At 29.4% G+C, this 27,915-nt stretch overlaps 2 protein-coding genes across 3 annotated transcripts; one reads left to right on the forward strand and one right to left on the reverse strand.

Annotated features, from left to right (window-relative positions):
• Window positions 1–358: 358 nt before the first annotated feature.
• Window positions 359–27,413, forward strand: LOC135954121 (phospholipid scramblase 1-like). Of its 2 annotated transcripts, XM_065504191.1 has the most exons (6): window positions 359–513; window positions 755–937; window positions 17,109–17,370; window positions 23,063–23,553; window positions 23,623–23,781; window positions 26,885–27,413. In XM_065504191.1, exons 2-6 carry the CDS (start codon window positions 821–823, stop codon window positions 26,942–26,944), a joined length of 1,089 nt encoding a protein of 362 aa, XP_065360263.1. In that variant the 5' UTR covers window positions 359–513; window positions 755–820; the 3' UTR covers window positions 26,945–27,413. The 2 variants fall into 2 exon arrangements, with proteins under 2 accessions (XP_065360263.1, XP_065360264.1); XM_065504192.1 differs by lacking the exons at window positions 359–513; window positions 755–937; window positions 17,109–17,370 and adding an exon at window positions 20,754–20,910.
• On the reverse strand, window positions 5,184–8,062 carry MED25 (Mediator complex subunit 25). The gene is made up of 2 exons (XM_065503307.1): window positions 7,487–8,062; window positions 5,184–7,371 (listed from the first exon to the last, which is right to left on the reverse strand). Exons 1-2 carry the CDS (start codon window positions 7,971–7,973, stop codon window positions 5,303–5,305), a joined length of 2,556 nt encoding a protein of 851 aa, XP_065359379.1. The 5' UTR covers window positions 7,974–8,062; the 3' UTR covers window positions 5,184–5,302.
• Window positions 27,414–27,915: the final 502 nt, after the last annotated feature.

A 27,915-nucleotide genomic window follows, 5' to 3' on the forward strand; every position in this document is an offset into this window, starting at 1 on the left:
AGTCTCTTTTTCCTTTTTTGAGGCAGAGGATATAAGGGCTGCTAATTGTTTGTTCAATAACAGCATACTAGATGTTTCCACATGAGTATGAACCATTGGTAGATAATATTATTGTTGCGTTATATTTTTCCTTTTTTCTAAAGTAAAGTTATTGAAAGATAATTTGATTCACTGCTGATTACCTAGTACATTTTGGTTTTATTTACATCTTTTTATATTTGAAAATAAATTACGTGGACAAATATCCGTTATAACCGGCAGTCTTAAAAAACTTACAACATGGCAGCACTAGTTTTAACGCAGTCAGCTGATTCAAAACTCTTTCATTATTATTCCAATGTTAACTACAGATTGTGAAATGTTAACATTTAACAGTTGCGTCAACACAAAATAAAATTTTTTACATTAGTGGATCTAAAACAAAAATAATAATTTCCTTAAAAGGCATAAATTAAAACATTAAATTAATACTCAAAAATACTTAACGTGTGCGGATCATTAAAAATAATTAATGTAAGTAATGATGACATCAAGAATTGCCTGTCTACTTTCCCCCATTGTTTTGTACAGACAAATGAATATTTATGTATGGACATTGGGTGAATAACAATAATAATAATAACAGCGCAATCAATGACGTAGTTTTTCACTTATTTGTTTGTGCATTTTCAATTCTGAATGAGAGCATGCAAGTGAAAATGATATATTATTATAATATTGACGTTTTTAAATAGATTATTCCATTTTGTTACAGATAATTTGGCAATTTATTAGGGCGACATTAAAGAACCTGTCTAGACGTTTGAACTTTTAACGAAAAATGTCAATGCCAATGAGTAATTTAAATCAAGGTGGCTACGTCCCTCCGGGTTATGCGCCAAATGCACCTCCAGCTCCAGGAAATTATAATCCAGGAGCACCGCCACCAGGCAATTACGTGAGTACTTATGCACACATTTTTAATGTGTTCGAAAACATACATTCATATTTCTACATATGAACTATGTTTTGCACAACGCCCCTTAAATGTTCTTTGATTGTTTTCAACAAAATATTTATATTATACATGTACATACATATTTGCTGAAATACTTTTGTATTCCCTTATTAACAAAGCATTTGAATGTGATATCACCATCGAAAACACTCGAGAACGAAATTTAAAAAGTATTTCGATGAATTTTTGCTTTTCATTCAGTTAATGGGAGAGATATTTTTGTGAAATTGAAATTATGTTTTCTTCCTATGAGATTTCTTTCAATTGTTTATAGGAGAATGCACAATATCGTCACCAAATTTAAAAAAAAATCCATATTGGAACGTTTCTTTTTGCAGAATAAAAACGCAAATGTCCTCAAACAAGTTTAGTACATATTACTAACAAAATATACGTTTTTTTCATTTACTGTCAAATTATTTAAATCTAACTCAGGAATGCGATTTTTACGTATTCACATGTACACCAATACCCCGGTTTGCGTCGTTTCGAAGTTGCGTCTTTTAAAAATGTCTGTGCTTTCGAAGTTGCGCCGATTATGTTTCACTTTCCGTCGCATGGCGTCGTTTTTGGTTTTAGTTTGCGCCGCATGTCTTCGAAGTTGCGTCGTTTGTACTTCGATTTGCGTCGTTAATATGAAATTGTTTGTATCGAAAAATCTATTTTTTCAGCTAAAATTATGAATCTCGGAACCAATTAAATGAAAATCAATACAAATGTATTGAAAAACAAATGTATTGAAACCGACTCAAGCCGGGTTATTAGTGTACTATATGAAAGTATGTACAAACAGTGGTGAAAACTTAAATAGCTCTTTTTGTGGATAAGAAATCAAACACAATCTGTTTAGATTTGCATGCAATTTGTTCAACATATTTTAACTTGTTAGCTTACTTACATTAATAGTTTTTGATATTAAGCCTAAACTATGTCAGTATGTAATGCACTGTCAAATTATTTAAATCTAACTCAGGAATGCGATTTTTACGTATTCACATGTACACCAATACCCCGGTTTGCGTCGTTTCGAAGTTGCGTCTTTTAAAAATGTCTGTGCTTTCGAAGTTGCGCCGATTATGTTTCACTTTCCGTCGCATGGCGTCGTTTTTGGTTTTAGTTTGCGCCGCATGTCTTCGAAGTTGCGTCGTTTGTACTTCGATTTGCGTCGTTAATATGAAATTGTTTGTATCGAAAAATCTATTTTTTCAGCTAAAATTATGAATCTCGGAACCAATTAAATGAAAATCAATACAAATGTATTGAAAAACAAATGTATTGAAACCGACTCAAGCCGGGTTATTAGTGTACTATATGAAAGTATGTACAAACAGTGGTGAAAACTTAAATAGCTCTTTTTGTGGATAAGAAATCAAACACAATCTGTTTAGATTTGCATGCAATTTGTTCAACATATTTTAACTTGTTAGCTTACTTACATTAATAGTTTTTGATATTAAGCCTAAACTATGTCAGTCATATGCATAAATCAAATATGTCTTCTTAACAACTCTATTAAACCATTAATCACGTATTATTTCCTTATATAATTAATTCTTTAATAAGGTTGGCTACCGTTACCACTAAGCAACCGTTACCGATATAACTGCAATTACCGTTTCCATTAAAATACATTTACCTAATACTATAATACTATACCGTTACCTGTAAATATCGTTACCGATATTCTGTAAATAATTTATATTATTAAAATTGAGTTTAATGAAATCTACAAAATTTAAAAAATAAAATACAACCTTTGTCTAATTATTTTAAATTTAATTTTTTTATCATTAAAATACCGTTACCGAAATAACTGCAATTAACGTAACCATTCTAATTGGTAGACAATCCTTATTGTTAATCACTGAATCAGTTAATCTTTCTTTAGTTCAAATCCCTTACAAAATAGCTTAATAAAATATGTTGAATGTTTCAAATTTTCTTCAAATCAAATCTATTACAAATAGACTTTAGACAATTTTTTTCAAATTAATTTTGCAAATTTATTAATAACAAATTGAATTATAAACAAAAATATTTTAATTCCATCAATCATTCAAAAGTTAACTGAATTCTGTTATGAATTAATTAAGTGATGAATGAATTGTATTGAGTGAAGCTAAATAATTAGATTTTGGAATTAATTACGCATTAAAATGTTGGTGAATTGTGCTCAAATTAATTAATTCGAAGATCTGCTTGTTATGTATTGCGTTGCATAAGTTTAAACGATCTTAGAACCAAGAGTTTAAAAAATGAATACTTTTGCAAAATAATTATTAAATCGGCCTTAAGCCATTGCAAGCTTTAAGCCTTGACTAGACTTGACTATTTTAAGAATTCATCTTAAGGCAATACAAACATTTCAAAGTACATGAGATATTAAATTTATTGACAGCAGAAGAGCAAAATTATAAATTCCCAAATAATTAAAAAAAAAAATCGATTTGATATTTAACAATAATTAAATTCATTGTATTTTGTATGCAGCAAAAAAGGCTATATAAGTTGTCGCCACTGCATGCATATAAATTAATATTAATGTACATACGTATTTGTGTGATTATTTTTATTTATTTTTAAACAAATGACGTAATTTTTTATCTTTACTTTTCGGAATAACAAATATTATTTATAATAATTAGGGTGTATGTATTTACTACGCTACACCAAAAATATGGTTTTAAAAAATATACATGATTTACATTTCAAATAAAAGTGTTTTTTTTTTTGAAAATCGGTTGGAAAATGGCTGAGTTATGGTCGTTTACGTTTCAAAAAAACGTAAGTAATTTCATGTGTTGGAAAACTGCATGAAATTACTTTGTCTAAACATTTTCAAATTGAATTGAGCTTCAAATCAAAAAACTATAAATTTTCTATTTAGAGTAAATTAATTCAGAGCCACAGAATTTGTCTTGGAAAAGCTTTATCTATATCTTATTAATAATAGGTTTATTTCCTTCTGTATGATCCAAGATTTTCAGGAAACTTGTGTAAATGATTGTGCAGATGGTGTACTTTTCTGATCATATTACATCTTTAAAACTAATTAAAAGGTTTATAACTAATTCCTCGTAATTTTCAACCTTCTGATTTTCAATGAAAATTATCACAACGGCAACAAAAGATTTCCAACCCGCTGCTTCTAAATCCTTCATTGAATGTATGAAATTAGCCTTGAAAGAAAGGCTAAACATGGACCAGTTTTATTTAATGCCTTCACATACTGCTTCATAATTTCCAATTTGATGTGTAAATGTAAGCAAAATTATATTATCTCTTGAATCGTCTAAGTACAGTAGAAGCCTTTTAGCAGACGGTAAATCATTTTCCTTTTATTCATGCCATGTAATTTAACAACACAAAAACTGCAGTCATCAATGAGGTTTTTCGGTTCTGTCCAAACCATAGGTAGACCAAACATCAAATAACTACGTTTACCGCTTTCCCATTGTCTTTAATGTTTACTACAAACATTACACACAATGTTTGGAACCCACGACTTATTCAGAACCTTAAAGTAAATGAAATACGTGTTTCTCATTAAGTATGTTTTTAAGGTTTCCTAAACTTTTTGAATTTAAATTCACATCTAATACAAAACCCCTAACGGTATCTCGGCAGCAAAATTTGTTTTTTTATTTGTTGACATGTGTTATCGAAAAATGAAATGAAATAACTAAAATCCAGAGTTTTAAATAGTTTTTTTAAAGTATTATGACACAACATAACCGAATTCAAAAGGAAGTCTGAAAAGCATATAGCTTAAGAATTTAAAAACATACATTAAATATTAAACAAGTATGTTGACTGATACAACCAAAAAATTCATATATTTTGTTGTTGCCCCGATTTTCTATGGCGTTATATACGATATCGTAAGATATCCATATTGTCTATGTTAATGTCCTAGTAAAACACATTAAAGCGCTTTAAATTGATGTTTTTAATAAATTAAGGACTAATAAGAAAATATAGAAATGTTTGGTCTTCCCTATTATTTTTTCCAAAACTTTATTTTTATTTTTTGAAAAACTATAAAATTAAATTTTAAAGCAAAAGCCATTTTACCTTAAGTGTACATTGCATGTGTGTTTACATTGAAGTAATAAATGCGGACAATCCCAAAAATGATCCATTTTGTAGAGAAAACGTACAATATAGAAAAATAGGTATACAAATATTTAGTGGTTAATTGAGTTTTAAACTTTATTAAAGTTTCAAAATGTGTAGAGATACTTAAAGATAATACGATGTGAGGCATTATGAAATGGAAAACAAACATTGATATTTCAAAAATGTTTACATATATTCAAAGTTATCGTCGAATGGACGATTTGGACCACCACCAGGGCCTCCTGGACCACCGGTCATTTGATTAGGATTGGGCATACCGCCGCCACCCATTGGCACACCACCCGGTCCACCGCCAACGCCAACGCCACCCATTTGCGGGCGAAATTGTTGACCGGGTGTGGATTGTTGCTGAAGTAAATGTCTTAGACCGGGATTGTTATTCATCATGGGTCGGACCATGCGTTGTTGCATTTGTTGAGGAGGCATTTGTTGTTGCTGGGGATTATTGGGATTACCTCCAGACATCATGGGCATACGTTGGTGCTGCATCATTGTCATTTGTTGTTGTTGCATAGGATTATTGCCTACCATCTGATCGGGGCCACCGGACATGGGTGGTCCGCCCATCATTTGTTGATTCATTGGACCACCAGCCATTTGCATATTCATCTGTTGCTGTGGATTGTATTGGTTGAAATGCTGTTGTTGTTGTTGGCTTGGATCTTGTTGCTGCTGCTGCTGTTGTTGAGGATTCATGTTACTGGAGATTTGACCAGCCATTGGATTTTGTAATTGTTGTTGACCTTGTTGCTGCTGCTGCTGTTGTTGTTGCTGCTGCTGTTGTTGTTGTTGCATGCTATTAGGTCCACCTCCAGCCGTTTGTTGCATACCCATCGATTGTTTCTGCTGAATGACTTTGCGTAAACGTTCCACAAACATCGATTGATTGTTGGGTATAAATCCAAGGAACGCATTCTTTTCAGCTGTATATAGGAGAATCAAAACCTTAATATCACATGCAGGCATATTGGGTGGCGTCGTAAAGTGCACACAGCCGGCAAATATAGTTGTCATATTTTTGGCCAGGGCATCTAGGGCCTCACATGGTTGCGGTTTAAACACCACCATTTTAGAGTCTTTGAGAAATTGACCGCCTATATTGCCGACCAAATGTTTAGGCATTAGCTGCATGAGTAGTTTGGATGGCCAGTTGATTGCCTTTATTTCAGGCTCTCCATCTTTGATGTTGGCGGTTACAGTACATTGTAGAGTACGGGGTATTTTCTGTTGGTCAGGCTTACTTTTCTCTACCCACTCTAAGGCACCCGACCAAATTTTATCACGCATAACGGCTTGATCTGAAGATGGGCCAGGATTTTGTTGGTTGGCCATCGAAGTATTGGGCTGATTGTTGGCAGAAACTGGAACTTGCTGCTGCTGAGGATTCGGTCCTCCAGGTCCTGACATGTTTGGGTTCATGACATTTTGCTGTTGTTGTTGCTGCTGCTGCTGTTGAAGTTGTTGCATTTGCTGTTGTTGATTCAACATTTGCATGCGTATCTGTTGTTGCTGCATCATCGGATTAACATTTTGATTGGGTGGAGCGCTAAGTTGTGATATTAAAGCCGAATTTTGTACAGGCATGCCGCCTTGATTGACTGGCCCCCCCATTGGGACCATAGGTCCGCCGGGTGCATTGGGCAAAAATTGTGGCCGTGCTTGAGGCTGTTGTTGATTGGGATTGAAAACCCAGCGGTTGCCTTGACCTTGGAAATTAGGATTTTGCATTGGATTTTGTCCACCAAACTGTTGCTGTTGCTGCTGTTGTTGTTGCTGCTGTTGCAGTAGTTGCTGATTAAGTGGATTTCCTGGTTGCTGATTTGGATTCATGCCACCCATTTGAGCTACCTGTTGCTGTTGTTGAAGCTGTTGCTGTTGAGGTGTACCATGCGTATTATCCATTGGCAAACCAGTATTTTGCTGCTGCTGCTGTTGAGCATTCTTTTGTTGTTGTTGTTGTTGCTGCTGTTGTTGTTGTTGATTTGGACCACCAACCACTTGATTTGCCTGGTTCCCCATGTTAGCTGCTGCACTATTTGGACTTTGTGGCCTTTCTTTGAGATGGTAGCCCTTTAGCAACACCAAGTGTCTAATATTTTTGGCATATTTCTTTGCCGTTAAAGGCTGATCTCCGTCAGCCTTCATAAAAATTTTAAATAATACCGGTATTTTACGTGGTGCAATAATAGAAAGATTTATTTTACGTTCGTGAAAAAGTCCAGCTAATTGTTCCACTGAAATTAATTTATTTTTAATGTGTATTTTTACAAAATCAATTGATACTATCTTAAAATCTGGTAATAAGATTGATAAAAACTCATGAATATAAAATGATCAAATTATAATTACCTGTTTTTCCTGTATATTTCCAACATTCCATAACCGGCATTGAATATGGCGAACTATTACACATCAATATGCAATGTTTTTGAGTCGATAAATTTCCATCCTTATTATAACGTGTCCGATGCTCTTTCATGTCATCAAAACATATATGAGCTGTAGCTAAACCTTCTGCCAAATTTGCACATGATTCCATGCCACCGCCAGTCAAAGGCAGACGATCAAAAAGATCCATTACTTTTTGAGGCGATGCATATGGACCGAATGTAGTGCACATTGGCTCAAGTAAATTCGCAGTGGTACGATAGAGTACTACACAATATTGTGTAGAATAACGTTCCGATATTAAATATTCGCGGTCTTCTAAAGGTCCCTGGCTGAAGTGTTCCAAAGTTGGAACAATGTAATTAGTTTTCAGTTCATTGATATATGCACCATTGGCTGCAGAGCCTTCTACCAAAAATACTACATCGGCCAAAGTCTCCATTTCCATTTTTTGTTTGTATTAAAGATGCATACAATTAAATTATTTGTGAGTTCACTTTTTTTAATTTCATTTATATACACTAATTTATTTAGTAAATTATTTCTTCACTTTTGCTTCATATTTTCTCAATGGTCGTGAAAAAAGTAGAAAACAATTTATAATATTGCCATATTTTATGTACTGGTGTTCAGTGACAGAGTTGCGTAAAAGTGTATGCAAACATCTGTTTTAACAGCAGAAACGTAGTGTTAACAGGGATGTAGAATTGAGTGCAATAACTGATACATGTTAATGAAAAATTCAAACATTGAAAAATGTACATATGAATGTATGTATAACGGAAATGAAAGTCTGGCAACTCTGCTATGTCAAGATAAATGTGTTTATTTTGTGTTCCCAGAAAATTATTCTAATTTAACTAAAAATAATTAATAAATGTGTAGTTAAAGTTAAAATAATAATATCAATACTTCTGTTAATAAAATTTAACAAATTCACACTCAATAAAACATAGAAAGTATATGAAATAGTGTCATTTACTTCCTAGCTGAGAATTATATATACATACAAACAAACAATAAATATTACATCAACAAATAAGTACATATATTTGATGCTACAAAATGCCGGCTATAAATGACGTCTATTTATGTCCAAAATGCAACAAAAATGTTAAAGACAACCAAAATAGTCTTGGATGTTGTATATGTGGAAATTTTTATCATAGCACCTGTCTCAAAATAACAAAAGAACAACATTCATTTTTATACAACCACAAAATGTTTAAATATACTTGTTTAAGTTGTAATAATGTTAATAAAACATCAACAAATACCCAAATTTCACAAACTGCTAAATTAAATAAGTCTACTAGTCCTACTATTGACACGAATGACATATGTGATGAATTGCGTAAATGTTTCGTAGAACTATCATCTTCGTTGGAGAAGCAACAAGATTCTTATAAAATGGAGCTTGAAAAACAACTTCAGAATGGGATACAAGTGTTTCAAAACAAAGTTGATGATATACTAAATGCTGTGCGTTCGGAATACTCAGATAAAATTAGCCAGCTAGAAGAAGAAGTGAAAAGCTGTGTTCAGATTGTTCATGGAGTAGACAAATCATTAAATGATAAAATTTTTGACCTTGAAAAACAAAACGATATACTTCAAAGAAGATTAAACAGATCTAATATCGTAATACATGGTTTACCAAAGGGAATAAAAGACCTTCGATATCCCATTGCCCGTATTGCAGCAATTTGTAATGTTGAACTCTGGCCAATTGATATTCAACACTGCTGTTATATAAATGGTGGCAATTCAGTTTTGGTCAAATTTAACTCTGTGTATACTAGAGACTGTATTATGTCTAACTTCTCTAAATCTAATCCAATAATACTTAAAGATGTTATTGGTGGTAGAGTTGCAAGTCCCATTAAACTATTTGATCATTTAAATGAATCATCATCAAAATTAATATACATATCGCGGAAGATGTGGGAGGAAAATAAAATTAAAAAATTTAAGCTTATAAATGGTGACGTGCCTAAAGTACAACTTACCTTATTAAATGGCTTAGAAAAACTATTTAACTTAAATGAATGTGCTGACTTGAAGGATGGTGCCACTGTTAATGGAGTAACTTTGTCTAGTTCGTGATTTACTGCAACTATTAATTAATTTAATTTATTATATTTTAAATTTATTAATTAAGTAGTCTTATTTAATATTTAATAATTATTAAATATTATTTAGTTTATTGAATATTATTTAATTTATTAAATATTATTTAATTTATTAAATATTATTTAATTTATTAAATATTATTTAATTTATTAAATAATATTTAATGTATTAAATATTATTTAATGTATTAAATATTATTTAATTTATTTAATATTATTAAATTTATTAAATATTATTTATATTGCAAATTTTTTTTAGTTATGACCTTATTCATATTCAATTTTTGAATTGTCAATGTGTTGTAAACAAATTTCGTATTGAAATTTTTTTTACAAACTATTGAAAGAATAGAAAATTTATTATGAATATGTTTAATTTTCTGGTTAAAATTAAAATTTTATTCAATTGTTTACTGATATTCAGATCAAATTGATTCAGACTTCAGACTTTAGTATTTATAATTTATTTAATCTATTTATATCTATCTTTATTTTATTATTATCAATATGAATGTTAATTTAAATTTAGGTTCAGTTGTCCATGACAACTCTTATTTGCGTTCAAATTTAGGAAATTTAGTTAATGGAATAAACTTTGGTCATTTTAACTGCCAAAGTTTTAAAATAACAGCTTCTTCAACAAAGTTGGATGAAATAAGGCATATTCTACATGATTGTTTTTTGGATGTTATTGGCGTGAGCGAAACATGGCTTAAGTCTTATATTTCGTCTCAGGCAATTGTGATTCCTGGATATAAATTTTATAGGAGTGATAGAATAGGGCGTGTAAGAGGTGGCGGAGTAGGTTTATTTGTTTCTAATAAATACAGGGGTAATGTAGTTTACAGATCGAGGGATTATGGAGTATTTGAGGCTATTTTTGTTGAGATAAAAATTGGGGGAGTGATATATTTGGTTGGAGTAGTTTATCTTCCTGATAGTAAAAATAATAATATAAGGGTTATGGAGGAAAGATTGAGTGATTTGCTCATTAAATACACTAATGTTGTTATTATGGGGGATTATAATATGAATCTATTTAATATATCAAATTCCTACTTAGTTCACTCTTTTTGTAGGAGATTGGATCTTTGCTGTGTTCACAATAATTTACCTACTCACTTTGATGTTTCAAGAAATTGTACTTCATTGTTGGATTTTTTTTTTGTTAGTAGTTCAATGTCTATTTTGTTGTCTAATCAAATGCAGTGTCCTGTTATTTCACACCATGCATTTATCTTTCTTAGTGTATCTGGTTTTACTTCATCTCACCCTGAATATATTGAGTTCAAGGACTATAATGGTGTTGATCTTGGGATGTTACATCGTCAGGTTCTTCAGTTTGATTTCTCTGAATTGTACAGGAATACTGATGTTAATGGCCAACTCAGTAATTTATTAGAATGTGTAGAATATTTGCACTATCTTGTTCCTATTATAAGGCGAAAAGTTTATACTCCTAGAGAGGACTGGTTTAATGCCCCGGATATTAAATATCATCTTTCACTTAGAGACTTGGCATTTAAAGCTTATTTGCTTATGCCCTCAAGAGAGAATTGGAAAATATACTGTAGAACTAGGAATAAGGCAAAGACAGTTGTTCGGAATGTGAAAAGAAATGCACATTATGAACGGTTTAAGAACCTTGATACTAAAGGTATATGGAATCTAATTAGGTTAAATGGAGGTTTAGATACTGAAGCACCTGTTGATGAGTTGGATGCTGACCAATTGAATAGGACATTTTTGAGTCATAGGATAGTGGATACGGTTGATCCATTTAATTCTAATATCGATTTTGTTGATAGCAGGTTTTCATTTCATGGTATTGATATGAATGAATTGAACTTGGCTTTTTTTAGAATAAAATCAAATGCGTCTGGTCCGGATGGTTTGCCCTTGAAGTTTTTTAAGATTATTTTTCCCTTCATCCAGGAGCATTTTTTGTATCTTGTGAATAATATTTTGACTTATTCTGAATTTCCTATGGATTGGAAGGTCGCTAAGGTTCAACCTATTCGGAAGAGTGGAAGTGAATGTGATTTTAGACCTATATCTCTAGTTCCTGTTCTATCTAAAATAGTTGAACATGTTATGAAGGCACAAATGTTAGAATATTTAGATGCCAATAAATTGATAAATCCTTATCAAACTGGATTTCGTAGTGGTTATAATACCACTTCACTTTTATTAGGTCTAACAGATTCTATTAGAAAGATTGTTGATAGGAATGATTTGGCTGTCTTAGTATCGCTTGATTTGTCTAAGGCGTTTGATCGTGTTAGTCATTCAATGTTAATACGGAAACTCTGTGAATTTTTTAAATTCTCTTTTGCTGCTTGTAGGTTAATATTTTCCTACCTTTCAAATAGAAGTCAGTTTGTTCAATGTGGTGAGCATCGTTCTATAAACTCCTTGGTCACAAGTGGTGTACCGCAAGGTTCTGTGATTGGTCCGTTGTTATTTTTATTGTATATGAATGATCTTATGCTTGTTGTTGAGGGATTTTCTTGTCAGTTGTTTGTTTTTGCTGATGATATTCAGTTATTATTTCCTGGGGAATATCAGTTTATGGATGTCCTAGAATGTGTTATTAATACTGTATTATCTTACATTTCTGACTGGATGTCAAATTGTGGACTTTGTGTTAATCCTGATAAAACCAAGGCGATGATTTTTAAGTCACCTAGGATAGATGTTAATCTGTCTATTATGATTGACAATGTAGGTATTGAGTTTGTGGAGTGTATCAAATGTCTTGGTGTGTATATTGATTGTCATCTTAGTTTTGAAAAACATGTTGATTGGTTATGTAACAGAATAAATTATAAACTTCGGAGATTATATTCTTTGAATCTTTACTTACCTTTATATGTTAGAAAGAATGTTGCTCATGCATTATTGATGTCTAACATGTTGTATTGTGCTGAAGTTTTTACTGGGTTTTGTGGTGTTTTGATGCGTAGGTATAATCTTCTATTCAATAGAATTATACGATTTGTTTATAATCTTAGAATTAGATCACATGTTTCTGATTATGTAATTAACTTTTTGGGGTGTAAATTTAGTAGATTTATAGAGATTAGACTACTTTTGCAGTTTTATAAGATTATTGTTGCGGATACCCCTGAGTACTTGGTAAGATTTTTTGAATTTTCGAAATCTTTAAGGAATCCACAAATAATTTATCCTCGAATTAACAGTTCAATTTATGAGAGATCATATCAAGTTCGAACTACACGGATTTGGAACATTCTACCCAAATCCTTAAGAAGATTTAATTTATCAGATAATAACTTTAAAAACAAGCTTGTAGAATATTTATATCTTAATGATCATGAAATTGAAGATAACTAATATTATAAATATTCCTATTTTGAACGTAATTTATATCATATCTTATTTAATTTATTATTATTATTTTTTTTTAATTTTCATGTTTAATTTATTATCTAGTTTAGTGTTTAATATCTAAATTATTTTAAGCGATTGCAAATTTATGTAGTAGCATTTGTTAGTGAGTAGTTTGTAAGCCATATTTGGCCCAATGGGCTTGGTTAATAAATTGTATTAAATAAAAAAAAAAAAAAAAAAAATATTAACGGCCAAACACATAATACGTTTGCTTCAACTGCAACTGACACAACGCAATGTCGAAACAAATGCAACTTAATCAGTCCGTTTAGTACTTTACATACTATTTCAAAGTTAAAAACAAGCCAACTTTTGTACTTTGCGCTGAAGTTGTCTGGACTCTGAATACACATTAGGGTGGGCCGATTTGTAGGGACAAAAATTTGTCGATATCGATTTTTCGATAGCTTTTGGCATAATTAAAAAAGTTCCATTACAACATATCAAAAAAATCATTTTCGATGCGCCCAAATTTAAATTTTTTTACTTTTGACCTTATTTTTAAGGTTTTTTTAGTAGGTACATATTAAAAAATCGGCTGATTTAATTTTTGTTTAAATATTACCTTTCCAAGGTACGATAAAAACGATGATAAGTTTAAGTTTTGAATTTGTAGATCTCGTCTAGTAGATTTCATATACATATGGGGGATTTCATGTCAAGTGAACCAACTTTTGAAATCGATGTCTTCCGATCGGGATGAAATTTGCACCAAGGTTAGCTCTATTGGATAGTAACTCAGATCGAGAACTCTCTGAGTTATAGGGGGTAAAATTTTGACAATTTGGTCAAACAGGGGTTTTTTCTTATCCATGTAACTTATTACCTATTGTTCTTAGCAAAATGTGTTCCAAATAGTATAGATAGCTATTTCTTCGATCTTTCGAAAAAAAATATTTAAAAAAAAAAATAAAAAATTTTTAATATTTTTTTTCCGAAATCAAAAACTTTTTTGACTTTTTTTTAAAATACGCTATTTTTTTTATTTTTTTTTTTTTTTTTAAAATAAAGTTTAGATATTTTCCTTGAACACCTACTTGGTCGCTTAGTGGGATGCGAGTGGGATATCTATCAAAATAAATATTTTGTAACTCAAAACATAAAATTTTTGACTTTTTTTGCAAAATCAAAAACTTTGTTGACTTTTTTTTTTCAAAATGGACCCTTTTTTAATCTTTTTTTTTAGGTCAAACAAAAGCTTAGATATTATCCTTGAAGACCCTTTTGGTCGCTTAGTGGGATGCGAGTGGGATATCTATCAAAATAAATATTTTTTAACTCAAGACTTACAATTTTTGACTTTTTTTTTTGCAAATACGATTTTTTTTCCAAATGGGCCCTTTTTTTAAAATTTTTTTTGTAGTCAAAAGAAAGCTTAGGTCCATTCCTTTAAGATATTTTTAGTCCCTTAGTGGGATGCGAGTAGGATATCTATCAAAATAAATATTTTGTAACGCAAGACATACAATTTTTTAATTTTTTTTTGCAAAATCAAAATTTTTTTCCAATATGGGCCCTTTTTTAATTTTTTTTTTTTGCTCAAAAGAAAGCCTAGGTCCATTCCTTTAAGATATTTTTAGTCCCTTAGTGGGATGCGAGTGGGATATCTATCAAAATAAATATTTTGTAACGCAAGACATACAATTTTTTAATTTTTTTTTGCAAAATCGAAATTTTTTTCCAATATGGGACTTTTTTTTAAAAATTTTTTTTGCTCAAAAGAAAGCTTAGGTCTTTTCCTTTAAGACCTATTTTGTCACTTAGGAAGATGTGAGTAGGATATCTATTAAAATAAAAATGTTGTAACTCAAGACATTCAATTATTGACTTTTTTTTTGCAAATTCGAATTTTTTTTCAAAATGGGCCCTTTTTTAAAAATTTTTTTTTAGTCAAAAGAAAGCTTAGGTCCATTCCTTTAAGATATTTTAGGTCCCTTAGTGGGATACGAGTGGGATATCTATCAAAATAAATATTTTGTAACTCAAGATATACAATTTTTGATTTTTTGGCAAAATCAAAAACTTTTTTGACTTTTTTTTAAAATGGGCCCTTTTTGTAATTTTTTTTTTTTTGCTATAAAGAAAGCTTAGGCCTATTCCTTTAAGATGGTTTTGATCGCTTAGTGGGATGCGAGTGGGATATATATCAAAATAAATGTTTTGTAACTCAAGACATACAATTTTTGTGTTAAAACATTTATTTTGATAGATATCCCACTCGCATCCCACTAAGGGACTAAAAATATCTTAAAGGAATGGACCTAGGCTTTCTTTTGAGCAAAAAAAAAAATTAAAAAAGGGCCCATATTGGAAAAAAATTTTGATTTTGCAAAAAAAAATTAAAAAATTGTATGTCTTGCGTTACAAAATATTTATTTTGATAGATATCCTACTCGCATCCCACTAAGGGACTAAAAATATCTTAAAGGAATGGACCTAAGCTTTCTTTTGACTACAAAAAAAAATTTAAAAAAAGGGCCCATTTGGAAAAAAAATCGTATTTGCAAAAAAAAAAGTCAAAAATTGTAAGTCTTGAGTTAAAAAATATTTATTTTGATAGATATCCCACTCGCATCCCACTAAGCGACCAAAAGGGTCTTCAAGGATAATATCTAAGCTTTTGTTTGACCTAAAAAAAAAGATTAAAAAAGGGTCCATTTTGAAAAAAAAAAGTCAACAAAGTTTTTGATTTTGCAAAAAAAGTCAAAAATTTTATGTTTTGAGTTACAAAATATTTATTTTGATAGATATCCCACTCGCATCCCACTAAGCGACCAAGTAGGTGTTCAAGGAAAATATCTAAACTTTATTTTAAAAAAAAAAAAAAAAAATAAAAAAAATAGCGTATTTTAAAAAAAAGTCAAAAAAGTTTTTGATTTCGGAAAAAAAATATTAAAAATTTTTTATTTTTTTTTTAAATATTTTTTTTCGAAAGATCGAAGAAATAGCTATCTATACTATTTGGAACACATTTTGCTAAGAACAATAGGTAATAAGTTACATGGATAAGAAAAAACCCCTGTTTGACCAAATTGTCAAAATTTTACCCCCTATAACTCAGAGAGTTCTCGACCGATGTTGTTGAAAAATTGTGTCTGAGTTACTATCCAATAGAGCTAACCTTGGTGCAAATTTCATCCCGATCGGAAGACATCGATTTCAAAAGTTGGTTCACTTGACATGAAATCCCCCATATATAAAAATATTTCAAATCGAATCTCGAACAAAAATTTGGCATCATTTATTTGTATCGTGCTTATTAGGGTGGTTTTATCTCATAGGTTAAAAAAATGCGAATATGCGTTATTTGTATTATTATTGCTTATTATGGACAAATGCTTGTACTTTGGAATCCCATTTCATTTAAATATGTTTGCTATGGTATACCGTTAATTTTCAAATTAAAGGCTATACTATTTATATTTTATATTCTACAGAATAGCGAAGAGTCAAGCTCATCACAGATTACAACCAATTACTTACAAAGGTCGAGCATCAAAAACAAGTCGCCAAACTGCCAAAAAAATCGAGATTTTCAAAACTTTTAGGCCCCAGTGGCATGTGTTAATATCTTTCAATCGTGCTCAAACTTTGGCAATCTTAAAATCTAACAAAATTAAACATTTTAGGGGGGTGCCCCCAAAAACAATCCGACATCGATTTTTTAAAACCACCCTAATGCTTATATTTAAAATATAAGCATTGCGAATGATTAATTTTTAGTATTCTCAATATTCTAAATATGTACTTACCCCCATATTCATAAAAATTTAAACAATAGCGTTATTCACAATGGCCTAGTAAAAAAAACAGAAAAGCTATTTATTGACAAACATTTCAATTTCTAATGTATTTTGTTTTTAGTTTTTTGATATTGTGCTCTTTTACTACATTACCAGCCCAAGTACTCTACATTGTGAATACCGCCAATGTTTTAAAGCAAAATTTCCATACAAAATTGGATTTTAAAACGTTGTTTAAATTTACATACAGACTTATTAATTTAAAAAAACGTTTGCTTATTTTATGTAAAAAAGGGATTTGTTGCCGGACAACAGCCACAAGGTTACGCACCAGTACCTCAAATGCCATACGGTGAAGTACCATTTGGTGGAGGAGCCCAGCCGCAATATGCTGGACCACCTGCATATGTTGCACCACCACAACAAATGCAATACGGTGGAGGGCCACCTCAGCAGTATAATGGAGGTTTTCAACCAGGATATGGTGCACCACAAGCTCCTATTGTAACTCAACCAGGTCAGCCTATGCCACCAGGTCAACCTATGGGACCACCCGGTAAGTTATACTATCTACTTTTATTTTATAATTTATCTTTAAAATTAATATTTTGATCGATAGATCGTCCACTATCTCTGCTTAAATACTCGAACATATGTATGCATGAAAAACCGTTTGTAGAAATATTTTTCTGTTTTTCTATAATAAATATTTAACTTGCACTTAATCATGATCAATAACACTTGTAAGAAATTAAGGTTTTTGTACCCCTTAATATATTATCACATCTTTGGAAGAGGGTACAATGCATTATTGTGTTTAATTAAGAACGCGATCGTTTAAGCATACGACGGTAATTAACTGATAATTATTTTAATGTTCTTCATTTTGCGTTCATGTTTGTTGTTGTTGTTTTATAGATGGGATTCTGAGTCAATAAACTTTGAATGCAGTTCTTTTCTGTTTTCATGCATCTTCTTTCAGACATGTTTACAATTGTTTATTTAATATGTTTTTCATTTCATGAAACAGATAACTATGTTGTTTTTGCTGTGAAATAATCAATGACCTAAAATTTCTAGACCAGAAGAAGTACAAATACAAGTGTGGAATTTCTTGATTTATAATACATTTTAATGAATACATATGTATGCACAGAAAAAAGTTCATAGGTGAAATAAATGTTTCCATAAACTGTATGAATTGAAAATGATTTTTTTGCTAAACTTTTTCATTACAAACATGAATTTTTTAATGAAGTCAAGAAATTTTAAATATCATAGTTTTTGTTGTTTTAATTTAGATAAACATCTTTCTATTAAACCTGAAATTATTGGTTTTTACTAGCATTAAATGCGTACTTACATATATGTACAATTAAAATTTGACATAAAGTAACAATAATTTCAAATGAATTTGTAGCTATAATTCTATATTGACAAATTCCTGTAAGCATAGGTAACAGCTATTTAAAATCGGGAGATATAAGCAAAAAACCTCGATTGTAATGTATAAGACAATATGGATATCAAATAAAATACTTAGGGCCGTTTTCTCATTAGGTAATTATATTTTTTCCCAACGAAAAACTGCAGATTAAAGAAATTGGGTTTTCTCAATGTCTCAATTGCTTCTATTGTGTCGCAAAGCTAACGCGACCTCATCTACCAATTATTTATTTATCGTACAGATAAATTCAATCAGCTGACTGCTGTTAATAGTTTTTATGTGTTTGAAATTAAATAGATTCAAGTGAATGCTGAAAGAGTTTATCATGCCAGGCCTAACTACCTGGCAGACATGCAGGATAATGAATTTTTCAAAAGATTCCGGCTGTCGATGGCTACATTAAACAGCTGATTTATGTAAACATGTTGTTACTTGAAGGCAGGGTTCCCAACTTTCACATCATTAGACTTTGAATTTCAGAAATTTCCAATTGTATTTCAAACATTAAATTTTCCAAATATTAGTACATATGAGTTCCATTTATTTGTTTTGGTGAATTCATCTTATACATGCATATATTTTCAAAATAATGCAGTATTTTTCCAATTTAATAATTACACTGTCCAACAAATTGAGACTTTTTGATTGGAACAGAATAGCGACCCTATAATTCTGAATGGGCATGTTGAGTAGATCATTTTTGTAGAATAAACTTATGGTCCAGCTGGTATGAATTTTTTTTACAGTGGGTCAAAGTTTTTGGGGAAAAACATAAAAAATATGGCCATTTTTTCATGTTCCAACTTTGGATGCTTGTAACTTTTTATAGGGATGAGATTACTGTTAGCATGTTATTTTTATTGTTTTCGAAATTTTATAGCAAATATAGATAATATTTTAAAAAAAATTTCGAACCTTCGAAGGCCCGCCATATCTAAAAAAAAAAATCGAGCAGAATTAAAAAAAATAAATAAATAAACCTAAATATCTCTTGAACTAAAAGAGATAACGTACATATATTAACATATATTTTGTAGATCTCCTTATGGACTATTTACATTTTAAATTTCAACTCATTCGGATCATACTTGGATTTTTGGAGATATTTTTAAAAAATGTGACACCCGATATGGAGTGTAATTTTGCTAATTAAGCGTATTTACAACTTGATCCCTAAAGAGAGGAGATAGGGGGTTAAGATCTTCCACAAAAATGATCCCCCATAAAATTCTACAATATAACTCTGACAATAAGAATTCTCTCAGATATTAACTTACAACATTTTTTTTCAGTTAGTATAATGCTACCTTCGATCAAAAAATTAAAACTTTGACCCACTGTAAAAAAAAAATCAGACCAGCTGGACTATAAGTTTATTCTACAAAAATGATCTACTCAACATGCCATTTCTGAATTATAGGGTCGCTAGTCTGTTCCAAAAATGCTGTTGGACAGTGTTAATAGGTTCAAAATTAACTGTTCTTTAATAGCTTGATGCCTACTAATTATTAGATGTGAAAACTTTTTAGTGACTAACAGCGGGACAATACTGCGAAAATCTGTACTTTTGGAAACACTAGTAGTTGAACTGAAAGGGATTTTTAGGAGTAAAAAATGTCTTTGATATGAACGATTTTAGTAAATTACTAAACTTTGGACTTTGCTTAAAAAATCATCTATACTTTTATCAAAATTGTATCCGCAATTTTTAATTTTTTTCCAATTTCCATATTGAGTTTTGCTGGATAGTTGATATAGTATTCAAACTGGATATTGATTAAAAACCAAAAAAATCACTCTATAAACCTCACTAATACCATTGTGGCTATAATGACGAAGATTAGATTTTGTAAAATCAAAACAAATTTACTATTTTCATTGTGTTTAAACATTCGAATTTTTAAATTAAAATATACCTGGATTTATTACAATTTCTATTTATTTAGTCTCATACACATACTTATGTACTCATTAAATCTGTTTTCCTAGATAAACATATTCATCCATAAATGCGTATATATGTACTGTACATTAATATACAGGCCAGAATGTATAAATCTTGATGCCTTTATATATTTCCTACATTTTACGATGGCGGTAATATAGTCGTCTTATCACTTGTTCTTTAAATTAAACAATAAAATACTAGCTAAGATAGATATGTTTTTCCACTGCTGCGAGTTATAAACAGAATTCAAAAAATTATTAACAGTCACACAGTGAACGTTACTTGAATACGACAGCGGTAGTAGTTGAAATATTAAAATAATTTGAAGTAAAGAACAATTAAAGCACATTTAAATTAATTATGACTGTAATTAGTGATCCGATAGTAAGTTTTAAATCAACTTTGGAATTAACAACAAACGCCCACAATAGCAGTGATATTTCGCATCACCCGAATGATGATAACGATAAATATCAAACAAATAATAGTGAAAACAATAATGGATCAAAGGTTTTGCGTATCGTTTGGCATACTTTGTATGAAAAATATGAACATTTTCGGAAACAAACTAAATTATTTAAAAATCTAGTTTGTCGCGAAAGCAACAAACCATTGGCGAAAAAGTTTCGACATTCGTTGCGTTTAAATAAGTCGGCGAAAAAGAAGGGTTACAAATATTTTCTCAGCGATGAAGATCAAAGGTAAATTTTTGTGGTCCCTTTTTACAACTATTAAACAATGCTAATTAAATAAATGCATCTGAAAGCAAATAATGTTTATCTATAAGAAATTGTAAACAATAACAATTATTTTGTTAAATAACTTAACTCAATAATTAAGTGGCTTATAAATATATAATAAAAAAAAGTATTTGAGTTGTGTTTCTACAAAATTAGTTCGAAAGTTCGGGGTTGTGATGGAAATAGCCAAAGGTGTGATTCAAATCTAAGTTCTTTGTCGTATTCTAAAAAAAATCAATACCAATGAGGGATGTCAAGCAACTCAACCCAAAATATTGCTATAAAATGTTAAAAAATCAAAGTAAAATAGAATAGTAAATTATCTATATAACAATAATAAACAAAACGAAATTAAATTGTCGAAATCGATATTCATCACAATTATGATGTTTATTTCCCGTAGGCTAAATTGTATTATCAACATGTGACGACGTCCTTGGTTCGAATCAAATAACTATTTAAACAATTAAACTTTTAAAAATTAATCTAAAAATTATACAGATATAATCATTTTTCTAACAAAGTGTTGGAAATATAAACTTTATCTTGTGTGAGCGATTAGATTAATATTCGTTTGTATTTATAACATTTCATGAGTTTAAAATATTTTTGTTAATAAATCATATGACAATATTTTCCTAATTCCCTTTTTAGGGGAATTGAAAACAAAGATAATAATGTCACTTTTTTAGATTCTCTTCAATATAACATCCTTTAAATCAAATATATCATTTTAAAATTAAACGAAGTGATTATCGAACTCTATGGACTCCAATAAAACAGAATAGTTTTATGTTACTTAATTTTTTATTATTTTTATTGTTAATTTATTTTCTTTTTTAAGTGTATTTTCAATTTTTAGAACATATGTATCTTAAAAGCGGACAGCAGTCGGATTTACCATCTCCGATTTTAATGAAATTTACCACATACATAATATATAGAATATGTTTCTCATATCAGTGACTTTTTCAATGGAAACTCATTCTGATGTAAAAATATCGCGATTTGAAAATTGAAAAATTTGTTAAAATTGTCTAAAATTATATACACATAATTGCACATAACTTCGAAGCTACCCAAAGTCCAACATAATTTTTGATTCCATTTTAAAGGCAAATATATTGTCCTTGAAATGGTGTGTATAAAATTGTTTACTTCCAAAAGGTTAAAGGTCAAATTTCAGAGTATATATTTCAATGTAAAATATATCAAATTAATTCAAAAAATTTTTTTTTGAATTTTTAACACCGCTATCTTTGATATTTTTTACATTGAAATATATACTCTGAAAATTGACCTTTAATCTTTTGGAATTAAACAATTTTTTTTCAAACCATTTTAAGGACAATATCTTTGCCTTTAAAATGGAATCAAAAATTATGTTGGACTTTGAGTAGCTTCAATGTATGCAATTTTAGACAATTTTAACAAATTTTTCAATTTTGAAATCGCGATATTTTTGAAATGGAATGGTTATTCTTAGAATCCTAATGATTAGAGATTATTTTTTAAATTTAATCAAATTTCGAATTTTCGAACAAAATACTGAATTATTTTGATTAATTTATCAGCTTTAAAAAAATTTACCTGAACTAACATGTAAACAAAAGAACATTGCAAGTTCGATAAAAGCTTTTGATTAAAATATGACACGTTAACAACTTTTTATTATTCTTGTTGCTGGATAAGTTTGATTGTAATTTTAATCAATTTACACTAGTAAAATAAATGTAATTTACATAAAATTTATTTTTGACATTTATTTATTTTTTGACTTTGAAATATTTACCCTTTTGTTGCTCAATTAAGCATAATTGGTTACGTGTGCACACTCATGTCAATAAACAGACATACACAGTGACAAGTGAAATGTATAAATTTCCAGCACAAATAAACGGCACATTAAGGTTTACTATGATCTAAACAAAATCTTAATTAAGTGGACAAATATTTGACATTGTCGTATGAACCTAAATTTGTTTACAATTGAGTTGTATTCTAATGTCACCCACACAAATTTGTCTCTCTAAATTGCTCTTTTATTATGCTCACAAAATGGTACCTAAATGTTTTATCATTGTCATTAATTTTTTTTTGGGTTTTTTTACAGGCGACTGGATGAGTATACCTCCCGGCATACCGAATTGTCCACGAGGTTTGGAATACCTTACTAGTATAGATCAGCTTTTAGTTAAACAAAAAGTCGAATTATTAGAGGCATTTACCGGTTTCGAGACCAACAATAAATTCTCCATTAAAAATGCGCTCGGTCAAAAGGTCTACTATGCGGTGGAAGACACCGACTGTTGCACACGTAACATGTGTGGTCCAGCTCGACCATTCGATATGAAAATTTTTGATAATTTCCGCAACGAAGTTATACATGTACATCGGCCATTGGCCTGTTCCAGTTGTTTGTTTCCATGCTGTTTACAATCAATGGAGGTTTCGGCACCACCCGGTAATGTTATCGGTACAATCGAACAAGAATGGAGTCTCTGTGCACCAGCATTTAGAATTAAAAATCATATTGGTGATACAGTTTTACGCATTGAGGGTCCTATTTGTACATTTTCAATGTGTGGTGATGTCGAATTTAATGTAAGTTATTGTGATTTTTTTCTTGTGAAATAATTTAATTTGTTTGTGTATTTTTTTAAATCAATCTAGATCGTTTCTCTGACTGGTGAAAATATTGGCAAAATTTCTAAACAATGGTCTGGTTTAGCACGTGAAATTTTTACTGATGCCGATTTCTTTGGCATTACTTTTCCCTTAGACTTGGATGTGCGTATGAAAGCTGTGCTTTTAGGTGCAACATTCCTTATTGTGAGTATAATACTAATTCTACATTTAAACACAAATTATAATTTTATAGTCTAATGTTTCGTTTAAAATACTGAAACAATTTTTTATCTTCGGAATCTATAAGAAAGCAAAAACATTTCATATTGTTAGGTTTTTACCTTTTAAAAACGGTGGTTTATTTCCTTTAAATAAACCTGATTGCGTTGATGGACGTTGATGTTCTCACGTCCAATTTATATACGCTGCATTACTATCTAGATGCTTCTTGAAATATACCAGAACTTCAAATTAATTATTCAATAACAAATTATCAGCAATTCATTCCATAAAACTATTACTTAAAACCTAATTCTTTATCTTAATTTAAAGGGATTTATTTATTTTATAGAATTTATTCATTGTTGAACTAATTCATAATCGAATTCATTTAACCTTTAAATTATTAATTTTTCATTAATTCACATCTAATCCAAATTAAATTAAAATAGTTTTTCTCTTCAATCAGAGTTAGATTCTATAATGTATAAATTCTTAAAATAATGAAGAGAATTTAATTTGATTTCGAAAATTGAATTAAGAAACTAGAAAAAAAACTCTAACAAAAAAAAAATACTCAAAAAATAATCACGAATGTACGAGTGTGGTTTTCAATAATTTTTTTACAAATACATTTTCACCACTTAGATATTTGACCACTGAGTTATGCCTTTGACAGGAGAGTTTACGATCTATGTGTATTTATTAGGGTATTCATTCGACTAATGATCGTTCGATTAATCGAATATTTTCTTACGAATAATTATTCGAACAATTTAAAAATGGTCATTTTCTAATAACGAATAATTCGAACAATTTTATGTAGAATAATCGAATAAAACGAATAAATGTTCATATATATTTATATTTATTAAATTGCTTAAAATTTTTCATTATTTCAAATTTAAATAAGTAATAATGACTCACAAAAATTGTATTGTTTCTGAAATTTGACAAATAACTAAAGACAAAGGGACTTTCGATCACTGTAGATGAGTGTTCCGATAGCTCCTTCTATAAATATATAAATATTACTGCAAGAAGTTACAATTCTATAAACAAATCTTTCATAATTTTTTAACTTAGGACTTGAACCAATGAAAAGTTACGGAATAAAATATATGTTATTTAGCTGGCTAAATATTAGAAGAATCGCAATTAATAATCAAAATATTAACTTAGATTAAAGTGGAGTTGAATGTGAGGGAGAATGTGATTTTAAACGGTCTTCGAAAGTGATATTGAGGATGACATTTATAATGATTACATTGAAATAGATGAAGGCCATGATCTTAAAATATGTCTATATAAGTGATGTTATTAATCGCGTACGTAAGTGTTGCAAAATATTTAATAAATCGAATGATAAACACAAATATTGCAAAATAACATGGAGTTCGTCTTATACATGATTTTAACCATCGTTTTTTTTTGCGTATTTGTAAATGCATCAATCATGCACTGCCTGACTTCAAATTCGCCACGTTCAATGACAATGATATCAAACTTTGGACAGATTGCCTTTATTGTGTAATTCTCCAAGACCAGCAAAAATTCGGCAACGTTAATAGTGCTTGATGTATAATACAAATTGTTATAAATAATTTAGAAATAGTGAATAATTAATTTACTAAAGAATTAGTTACTCAATTTAAAACCCGAATTAATGAACGACATAAAAAAGTTCTTAATACGTTTATATTGTATTTGAATTCAGGATCATGTCCAACTAGCTCAAATTTTTTAAGGCATAGCTCCAAAACGGAAGCTAATGGGTTTGCTAGTCAATTGTTTTGTAGATTGTTCGGGAGTTAATCTGATCAGAATATTTCTGTTGAAAATTTAATGATGGACTTTGTTTTCGAATGTTTTTTAAAATTATCAATACTTGAATTGTTAACTTTAACGTTATTTTTTGTTTTCCTTTAACAATAAAATATTAAAAAACCGACATCAAAACTTCATTCTTTACTTTTTTTAAAAAAATTAAATTATTCGAATAATTCGATTAATTTTAAACGTGTGATCGAATTATTCGAACAAGTTAAAATCTCATATTCATTTTATTCGAATAAGAGAAAAATCTAATAATTCGAATACCCCAGTATTTATCTATGTTTATGGCTGACTGTCTGTTTATGTTTTTTTGTTTAATTTTGATTCTCTATCACTTGACTGAAACCTTTTTGTTTTTGGAATACATTTTCTTAAAATAATACTTTTGACGGATTCGCATAATTATGTGAATCAGATTATCGAAAGACGGCTTTTAAAAAACATTTTCGATAAAATTATATTCTTTAACATAATATACTACTATTGTTTACGAATTAAAGTTATGGTCATAGAGAATTACACATAGAGACGAGACACTCCGATTTGTCAAATAAAAATACAACAAATCATATGTTTGATACAAAAACAAAATACATTGAATAGCATGTATTCTGTTGTTGCAAGATATAGGTTTTTGACAACAGACTTAGGTTTTTGACAATTACGTCTCGTCTCTATGTTACCCTATGGTTGTGGTACTTTTTGTAAACAATGAAATTTGGAATTAAAAATATGTTAAAGTTAAATTATGACTACGCCATTTCCAATTGTATTTTAGAACTTTGTATTATGAAATTGAATTAGTAAGTTCTGAAATGTAACTAAAAATTTCTGAAATAAAATTAGAAATAGACAATTGGAAATTGAGTACTAATTAAATTGAAAATAATTGTTTATCTTGTTATATATTTACCCCTGGCGCAGCGATTACATAAGGTGTTTTTACAGCAAAGAAAAATTAAACATAAAATAGTTCATTTGTAGTGAGTACGTTGACATTTCAAATAAATTTCTACCTCCAGTTTTGAGTATTGCTAAAATGATTTAAATATAATACTAGATTCAGCTTGTATCCTTATGCCTGGCGCGGATCCAGGTGTGTGAAAAAAAGAAAAAATTAAAAATGTTAAAGAAATTTGAATTTCCTGGTTGAACTGGATCCGCGCCTGCCTTATGTTTACTTTTATTACATTATTTAATTTGTATTCAGCTGTAAGTGTTTATATTAATTTTTCTTTAAACTTTTTTACAGGATGCCATGTTCTTTGAAAAATCTGCTAACATTGAAAGTGATCGTCCCGGAATGCTGTAAAAATGTTAATTAAAACAACAGACATTTATTTATTTTATTTTATTATTTTTTTTACTATTTTATGTAACTTTCATACATATACTACATGAATATGAAAATGTGATTATAAAATATTTTATAATACGTTATTTCAATTCTGCCCGGTTTTTATACTTAGTATTTGCAATTCAATTTAATAATAAACAAAGATATTTTTTTTTATCAAAATGCTTAAAATATTTAATAAATAATTAAACTCAGGTTATTATTTATTGTTAAATAAAGAAGAAATAATATTTTTTTGAGTGAATATATAAAATGTATTTAATAAGTGTTTAAAAAACGCATATGTAAGTTAAAAATGTATTATTACAAAACGAATTTGAATATTGTGCTGTATTTTTGTATATTTTTAATTTTTAAATAAAAAATTAGCTTGTTTTATTTTTAATAAAACTTTGTTTAATGCTAAATTATTAATTAATACAAATTTATTTTAACTTTGGTTTTGTAGTTTATACCATTTCTGCAAGCAACTAGAATATATATCCTAGAATATTATATGATAATATCCTCTATTGTGAAAAAGAAAATTATCAAAGCATTGAACATTTATCCAAGGTGAATTTATAAAGTTTTGTTAAAAACTATGATATTTTCAGACGTTGTGTATGGGAATACTACAAAGTTTAAGTCATAGAGAATCCCAGTAAACATCATTTGCCGATTAAAAAATATTTTCTGAATTAATTTTAAAAATTTATCAGGAAATGAACCGACTTGTCTGCACATTTTCTGGAATTTAGTAAGAATAAAGAAATATAGTTTCTAAATAAAATTTTATAAATAAAGTTGTTAAAAAACATTTTTTTTAAATTTTAATTCGAAGATGAAATACAATACACAGATATAATATAGATTCATCAAAACTGACATTTACAAAATTGGTGTATCATATTTTCTTCATTTAAACCCATCGAAGAAAAAGTATA

The sequence above is a fragment of the Calliphora vicina genome, chromosome 3, assembly GCF_958450345.1.
Source record: "Calliphora vicina chromosome 3, idCalVici1.1, whole genome shotgun sequence".
In the NCBI taxonomy this organism is placed as follows: domain Eukaryota; kingdom Metazoa; phylum Arthropoda; class Insecta; order Diptera; family Calliphoridae; genus Calliphora; species Calliphora vicina.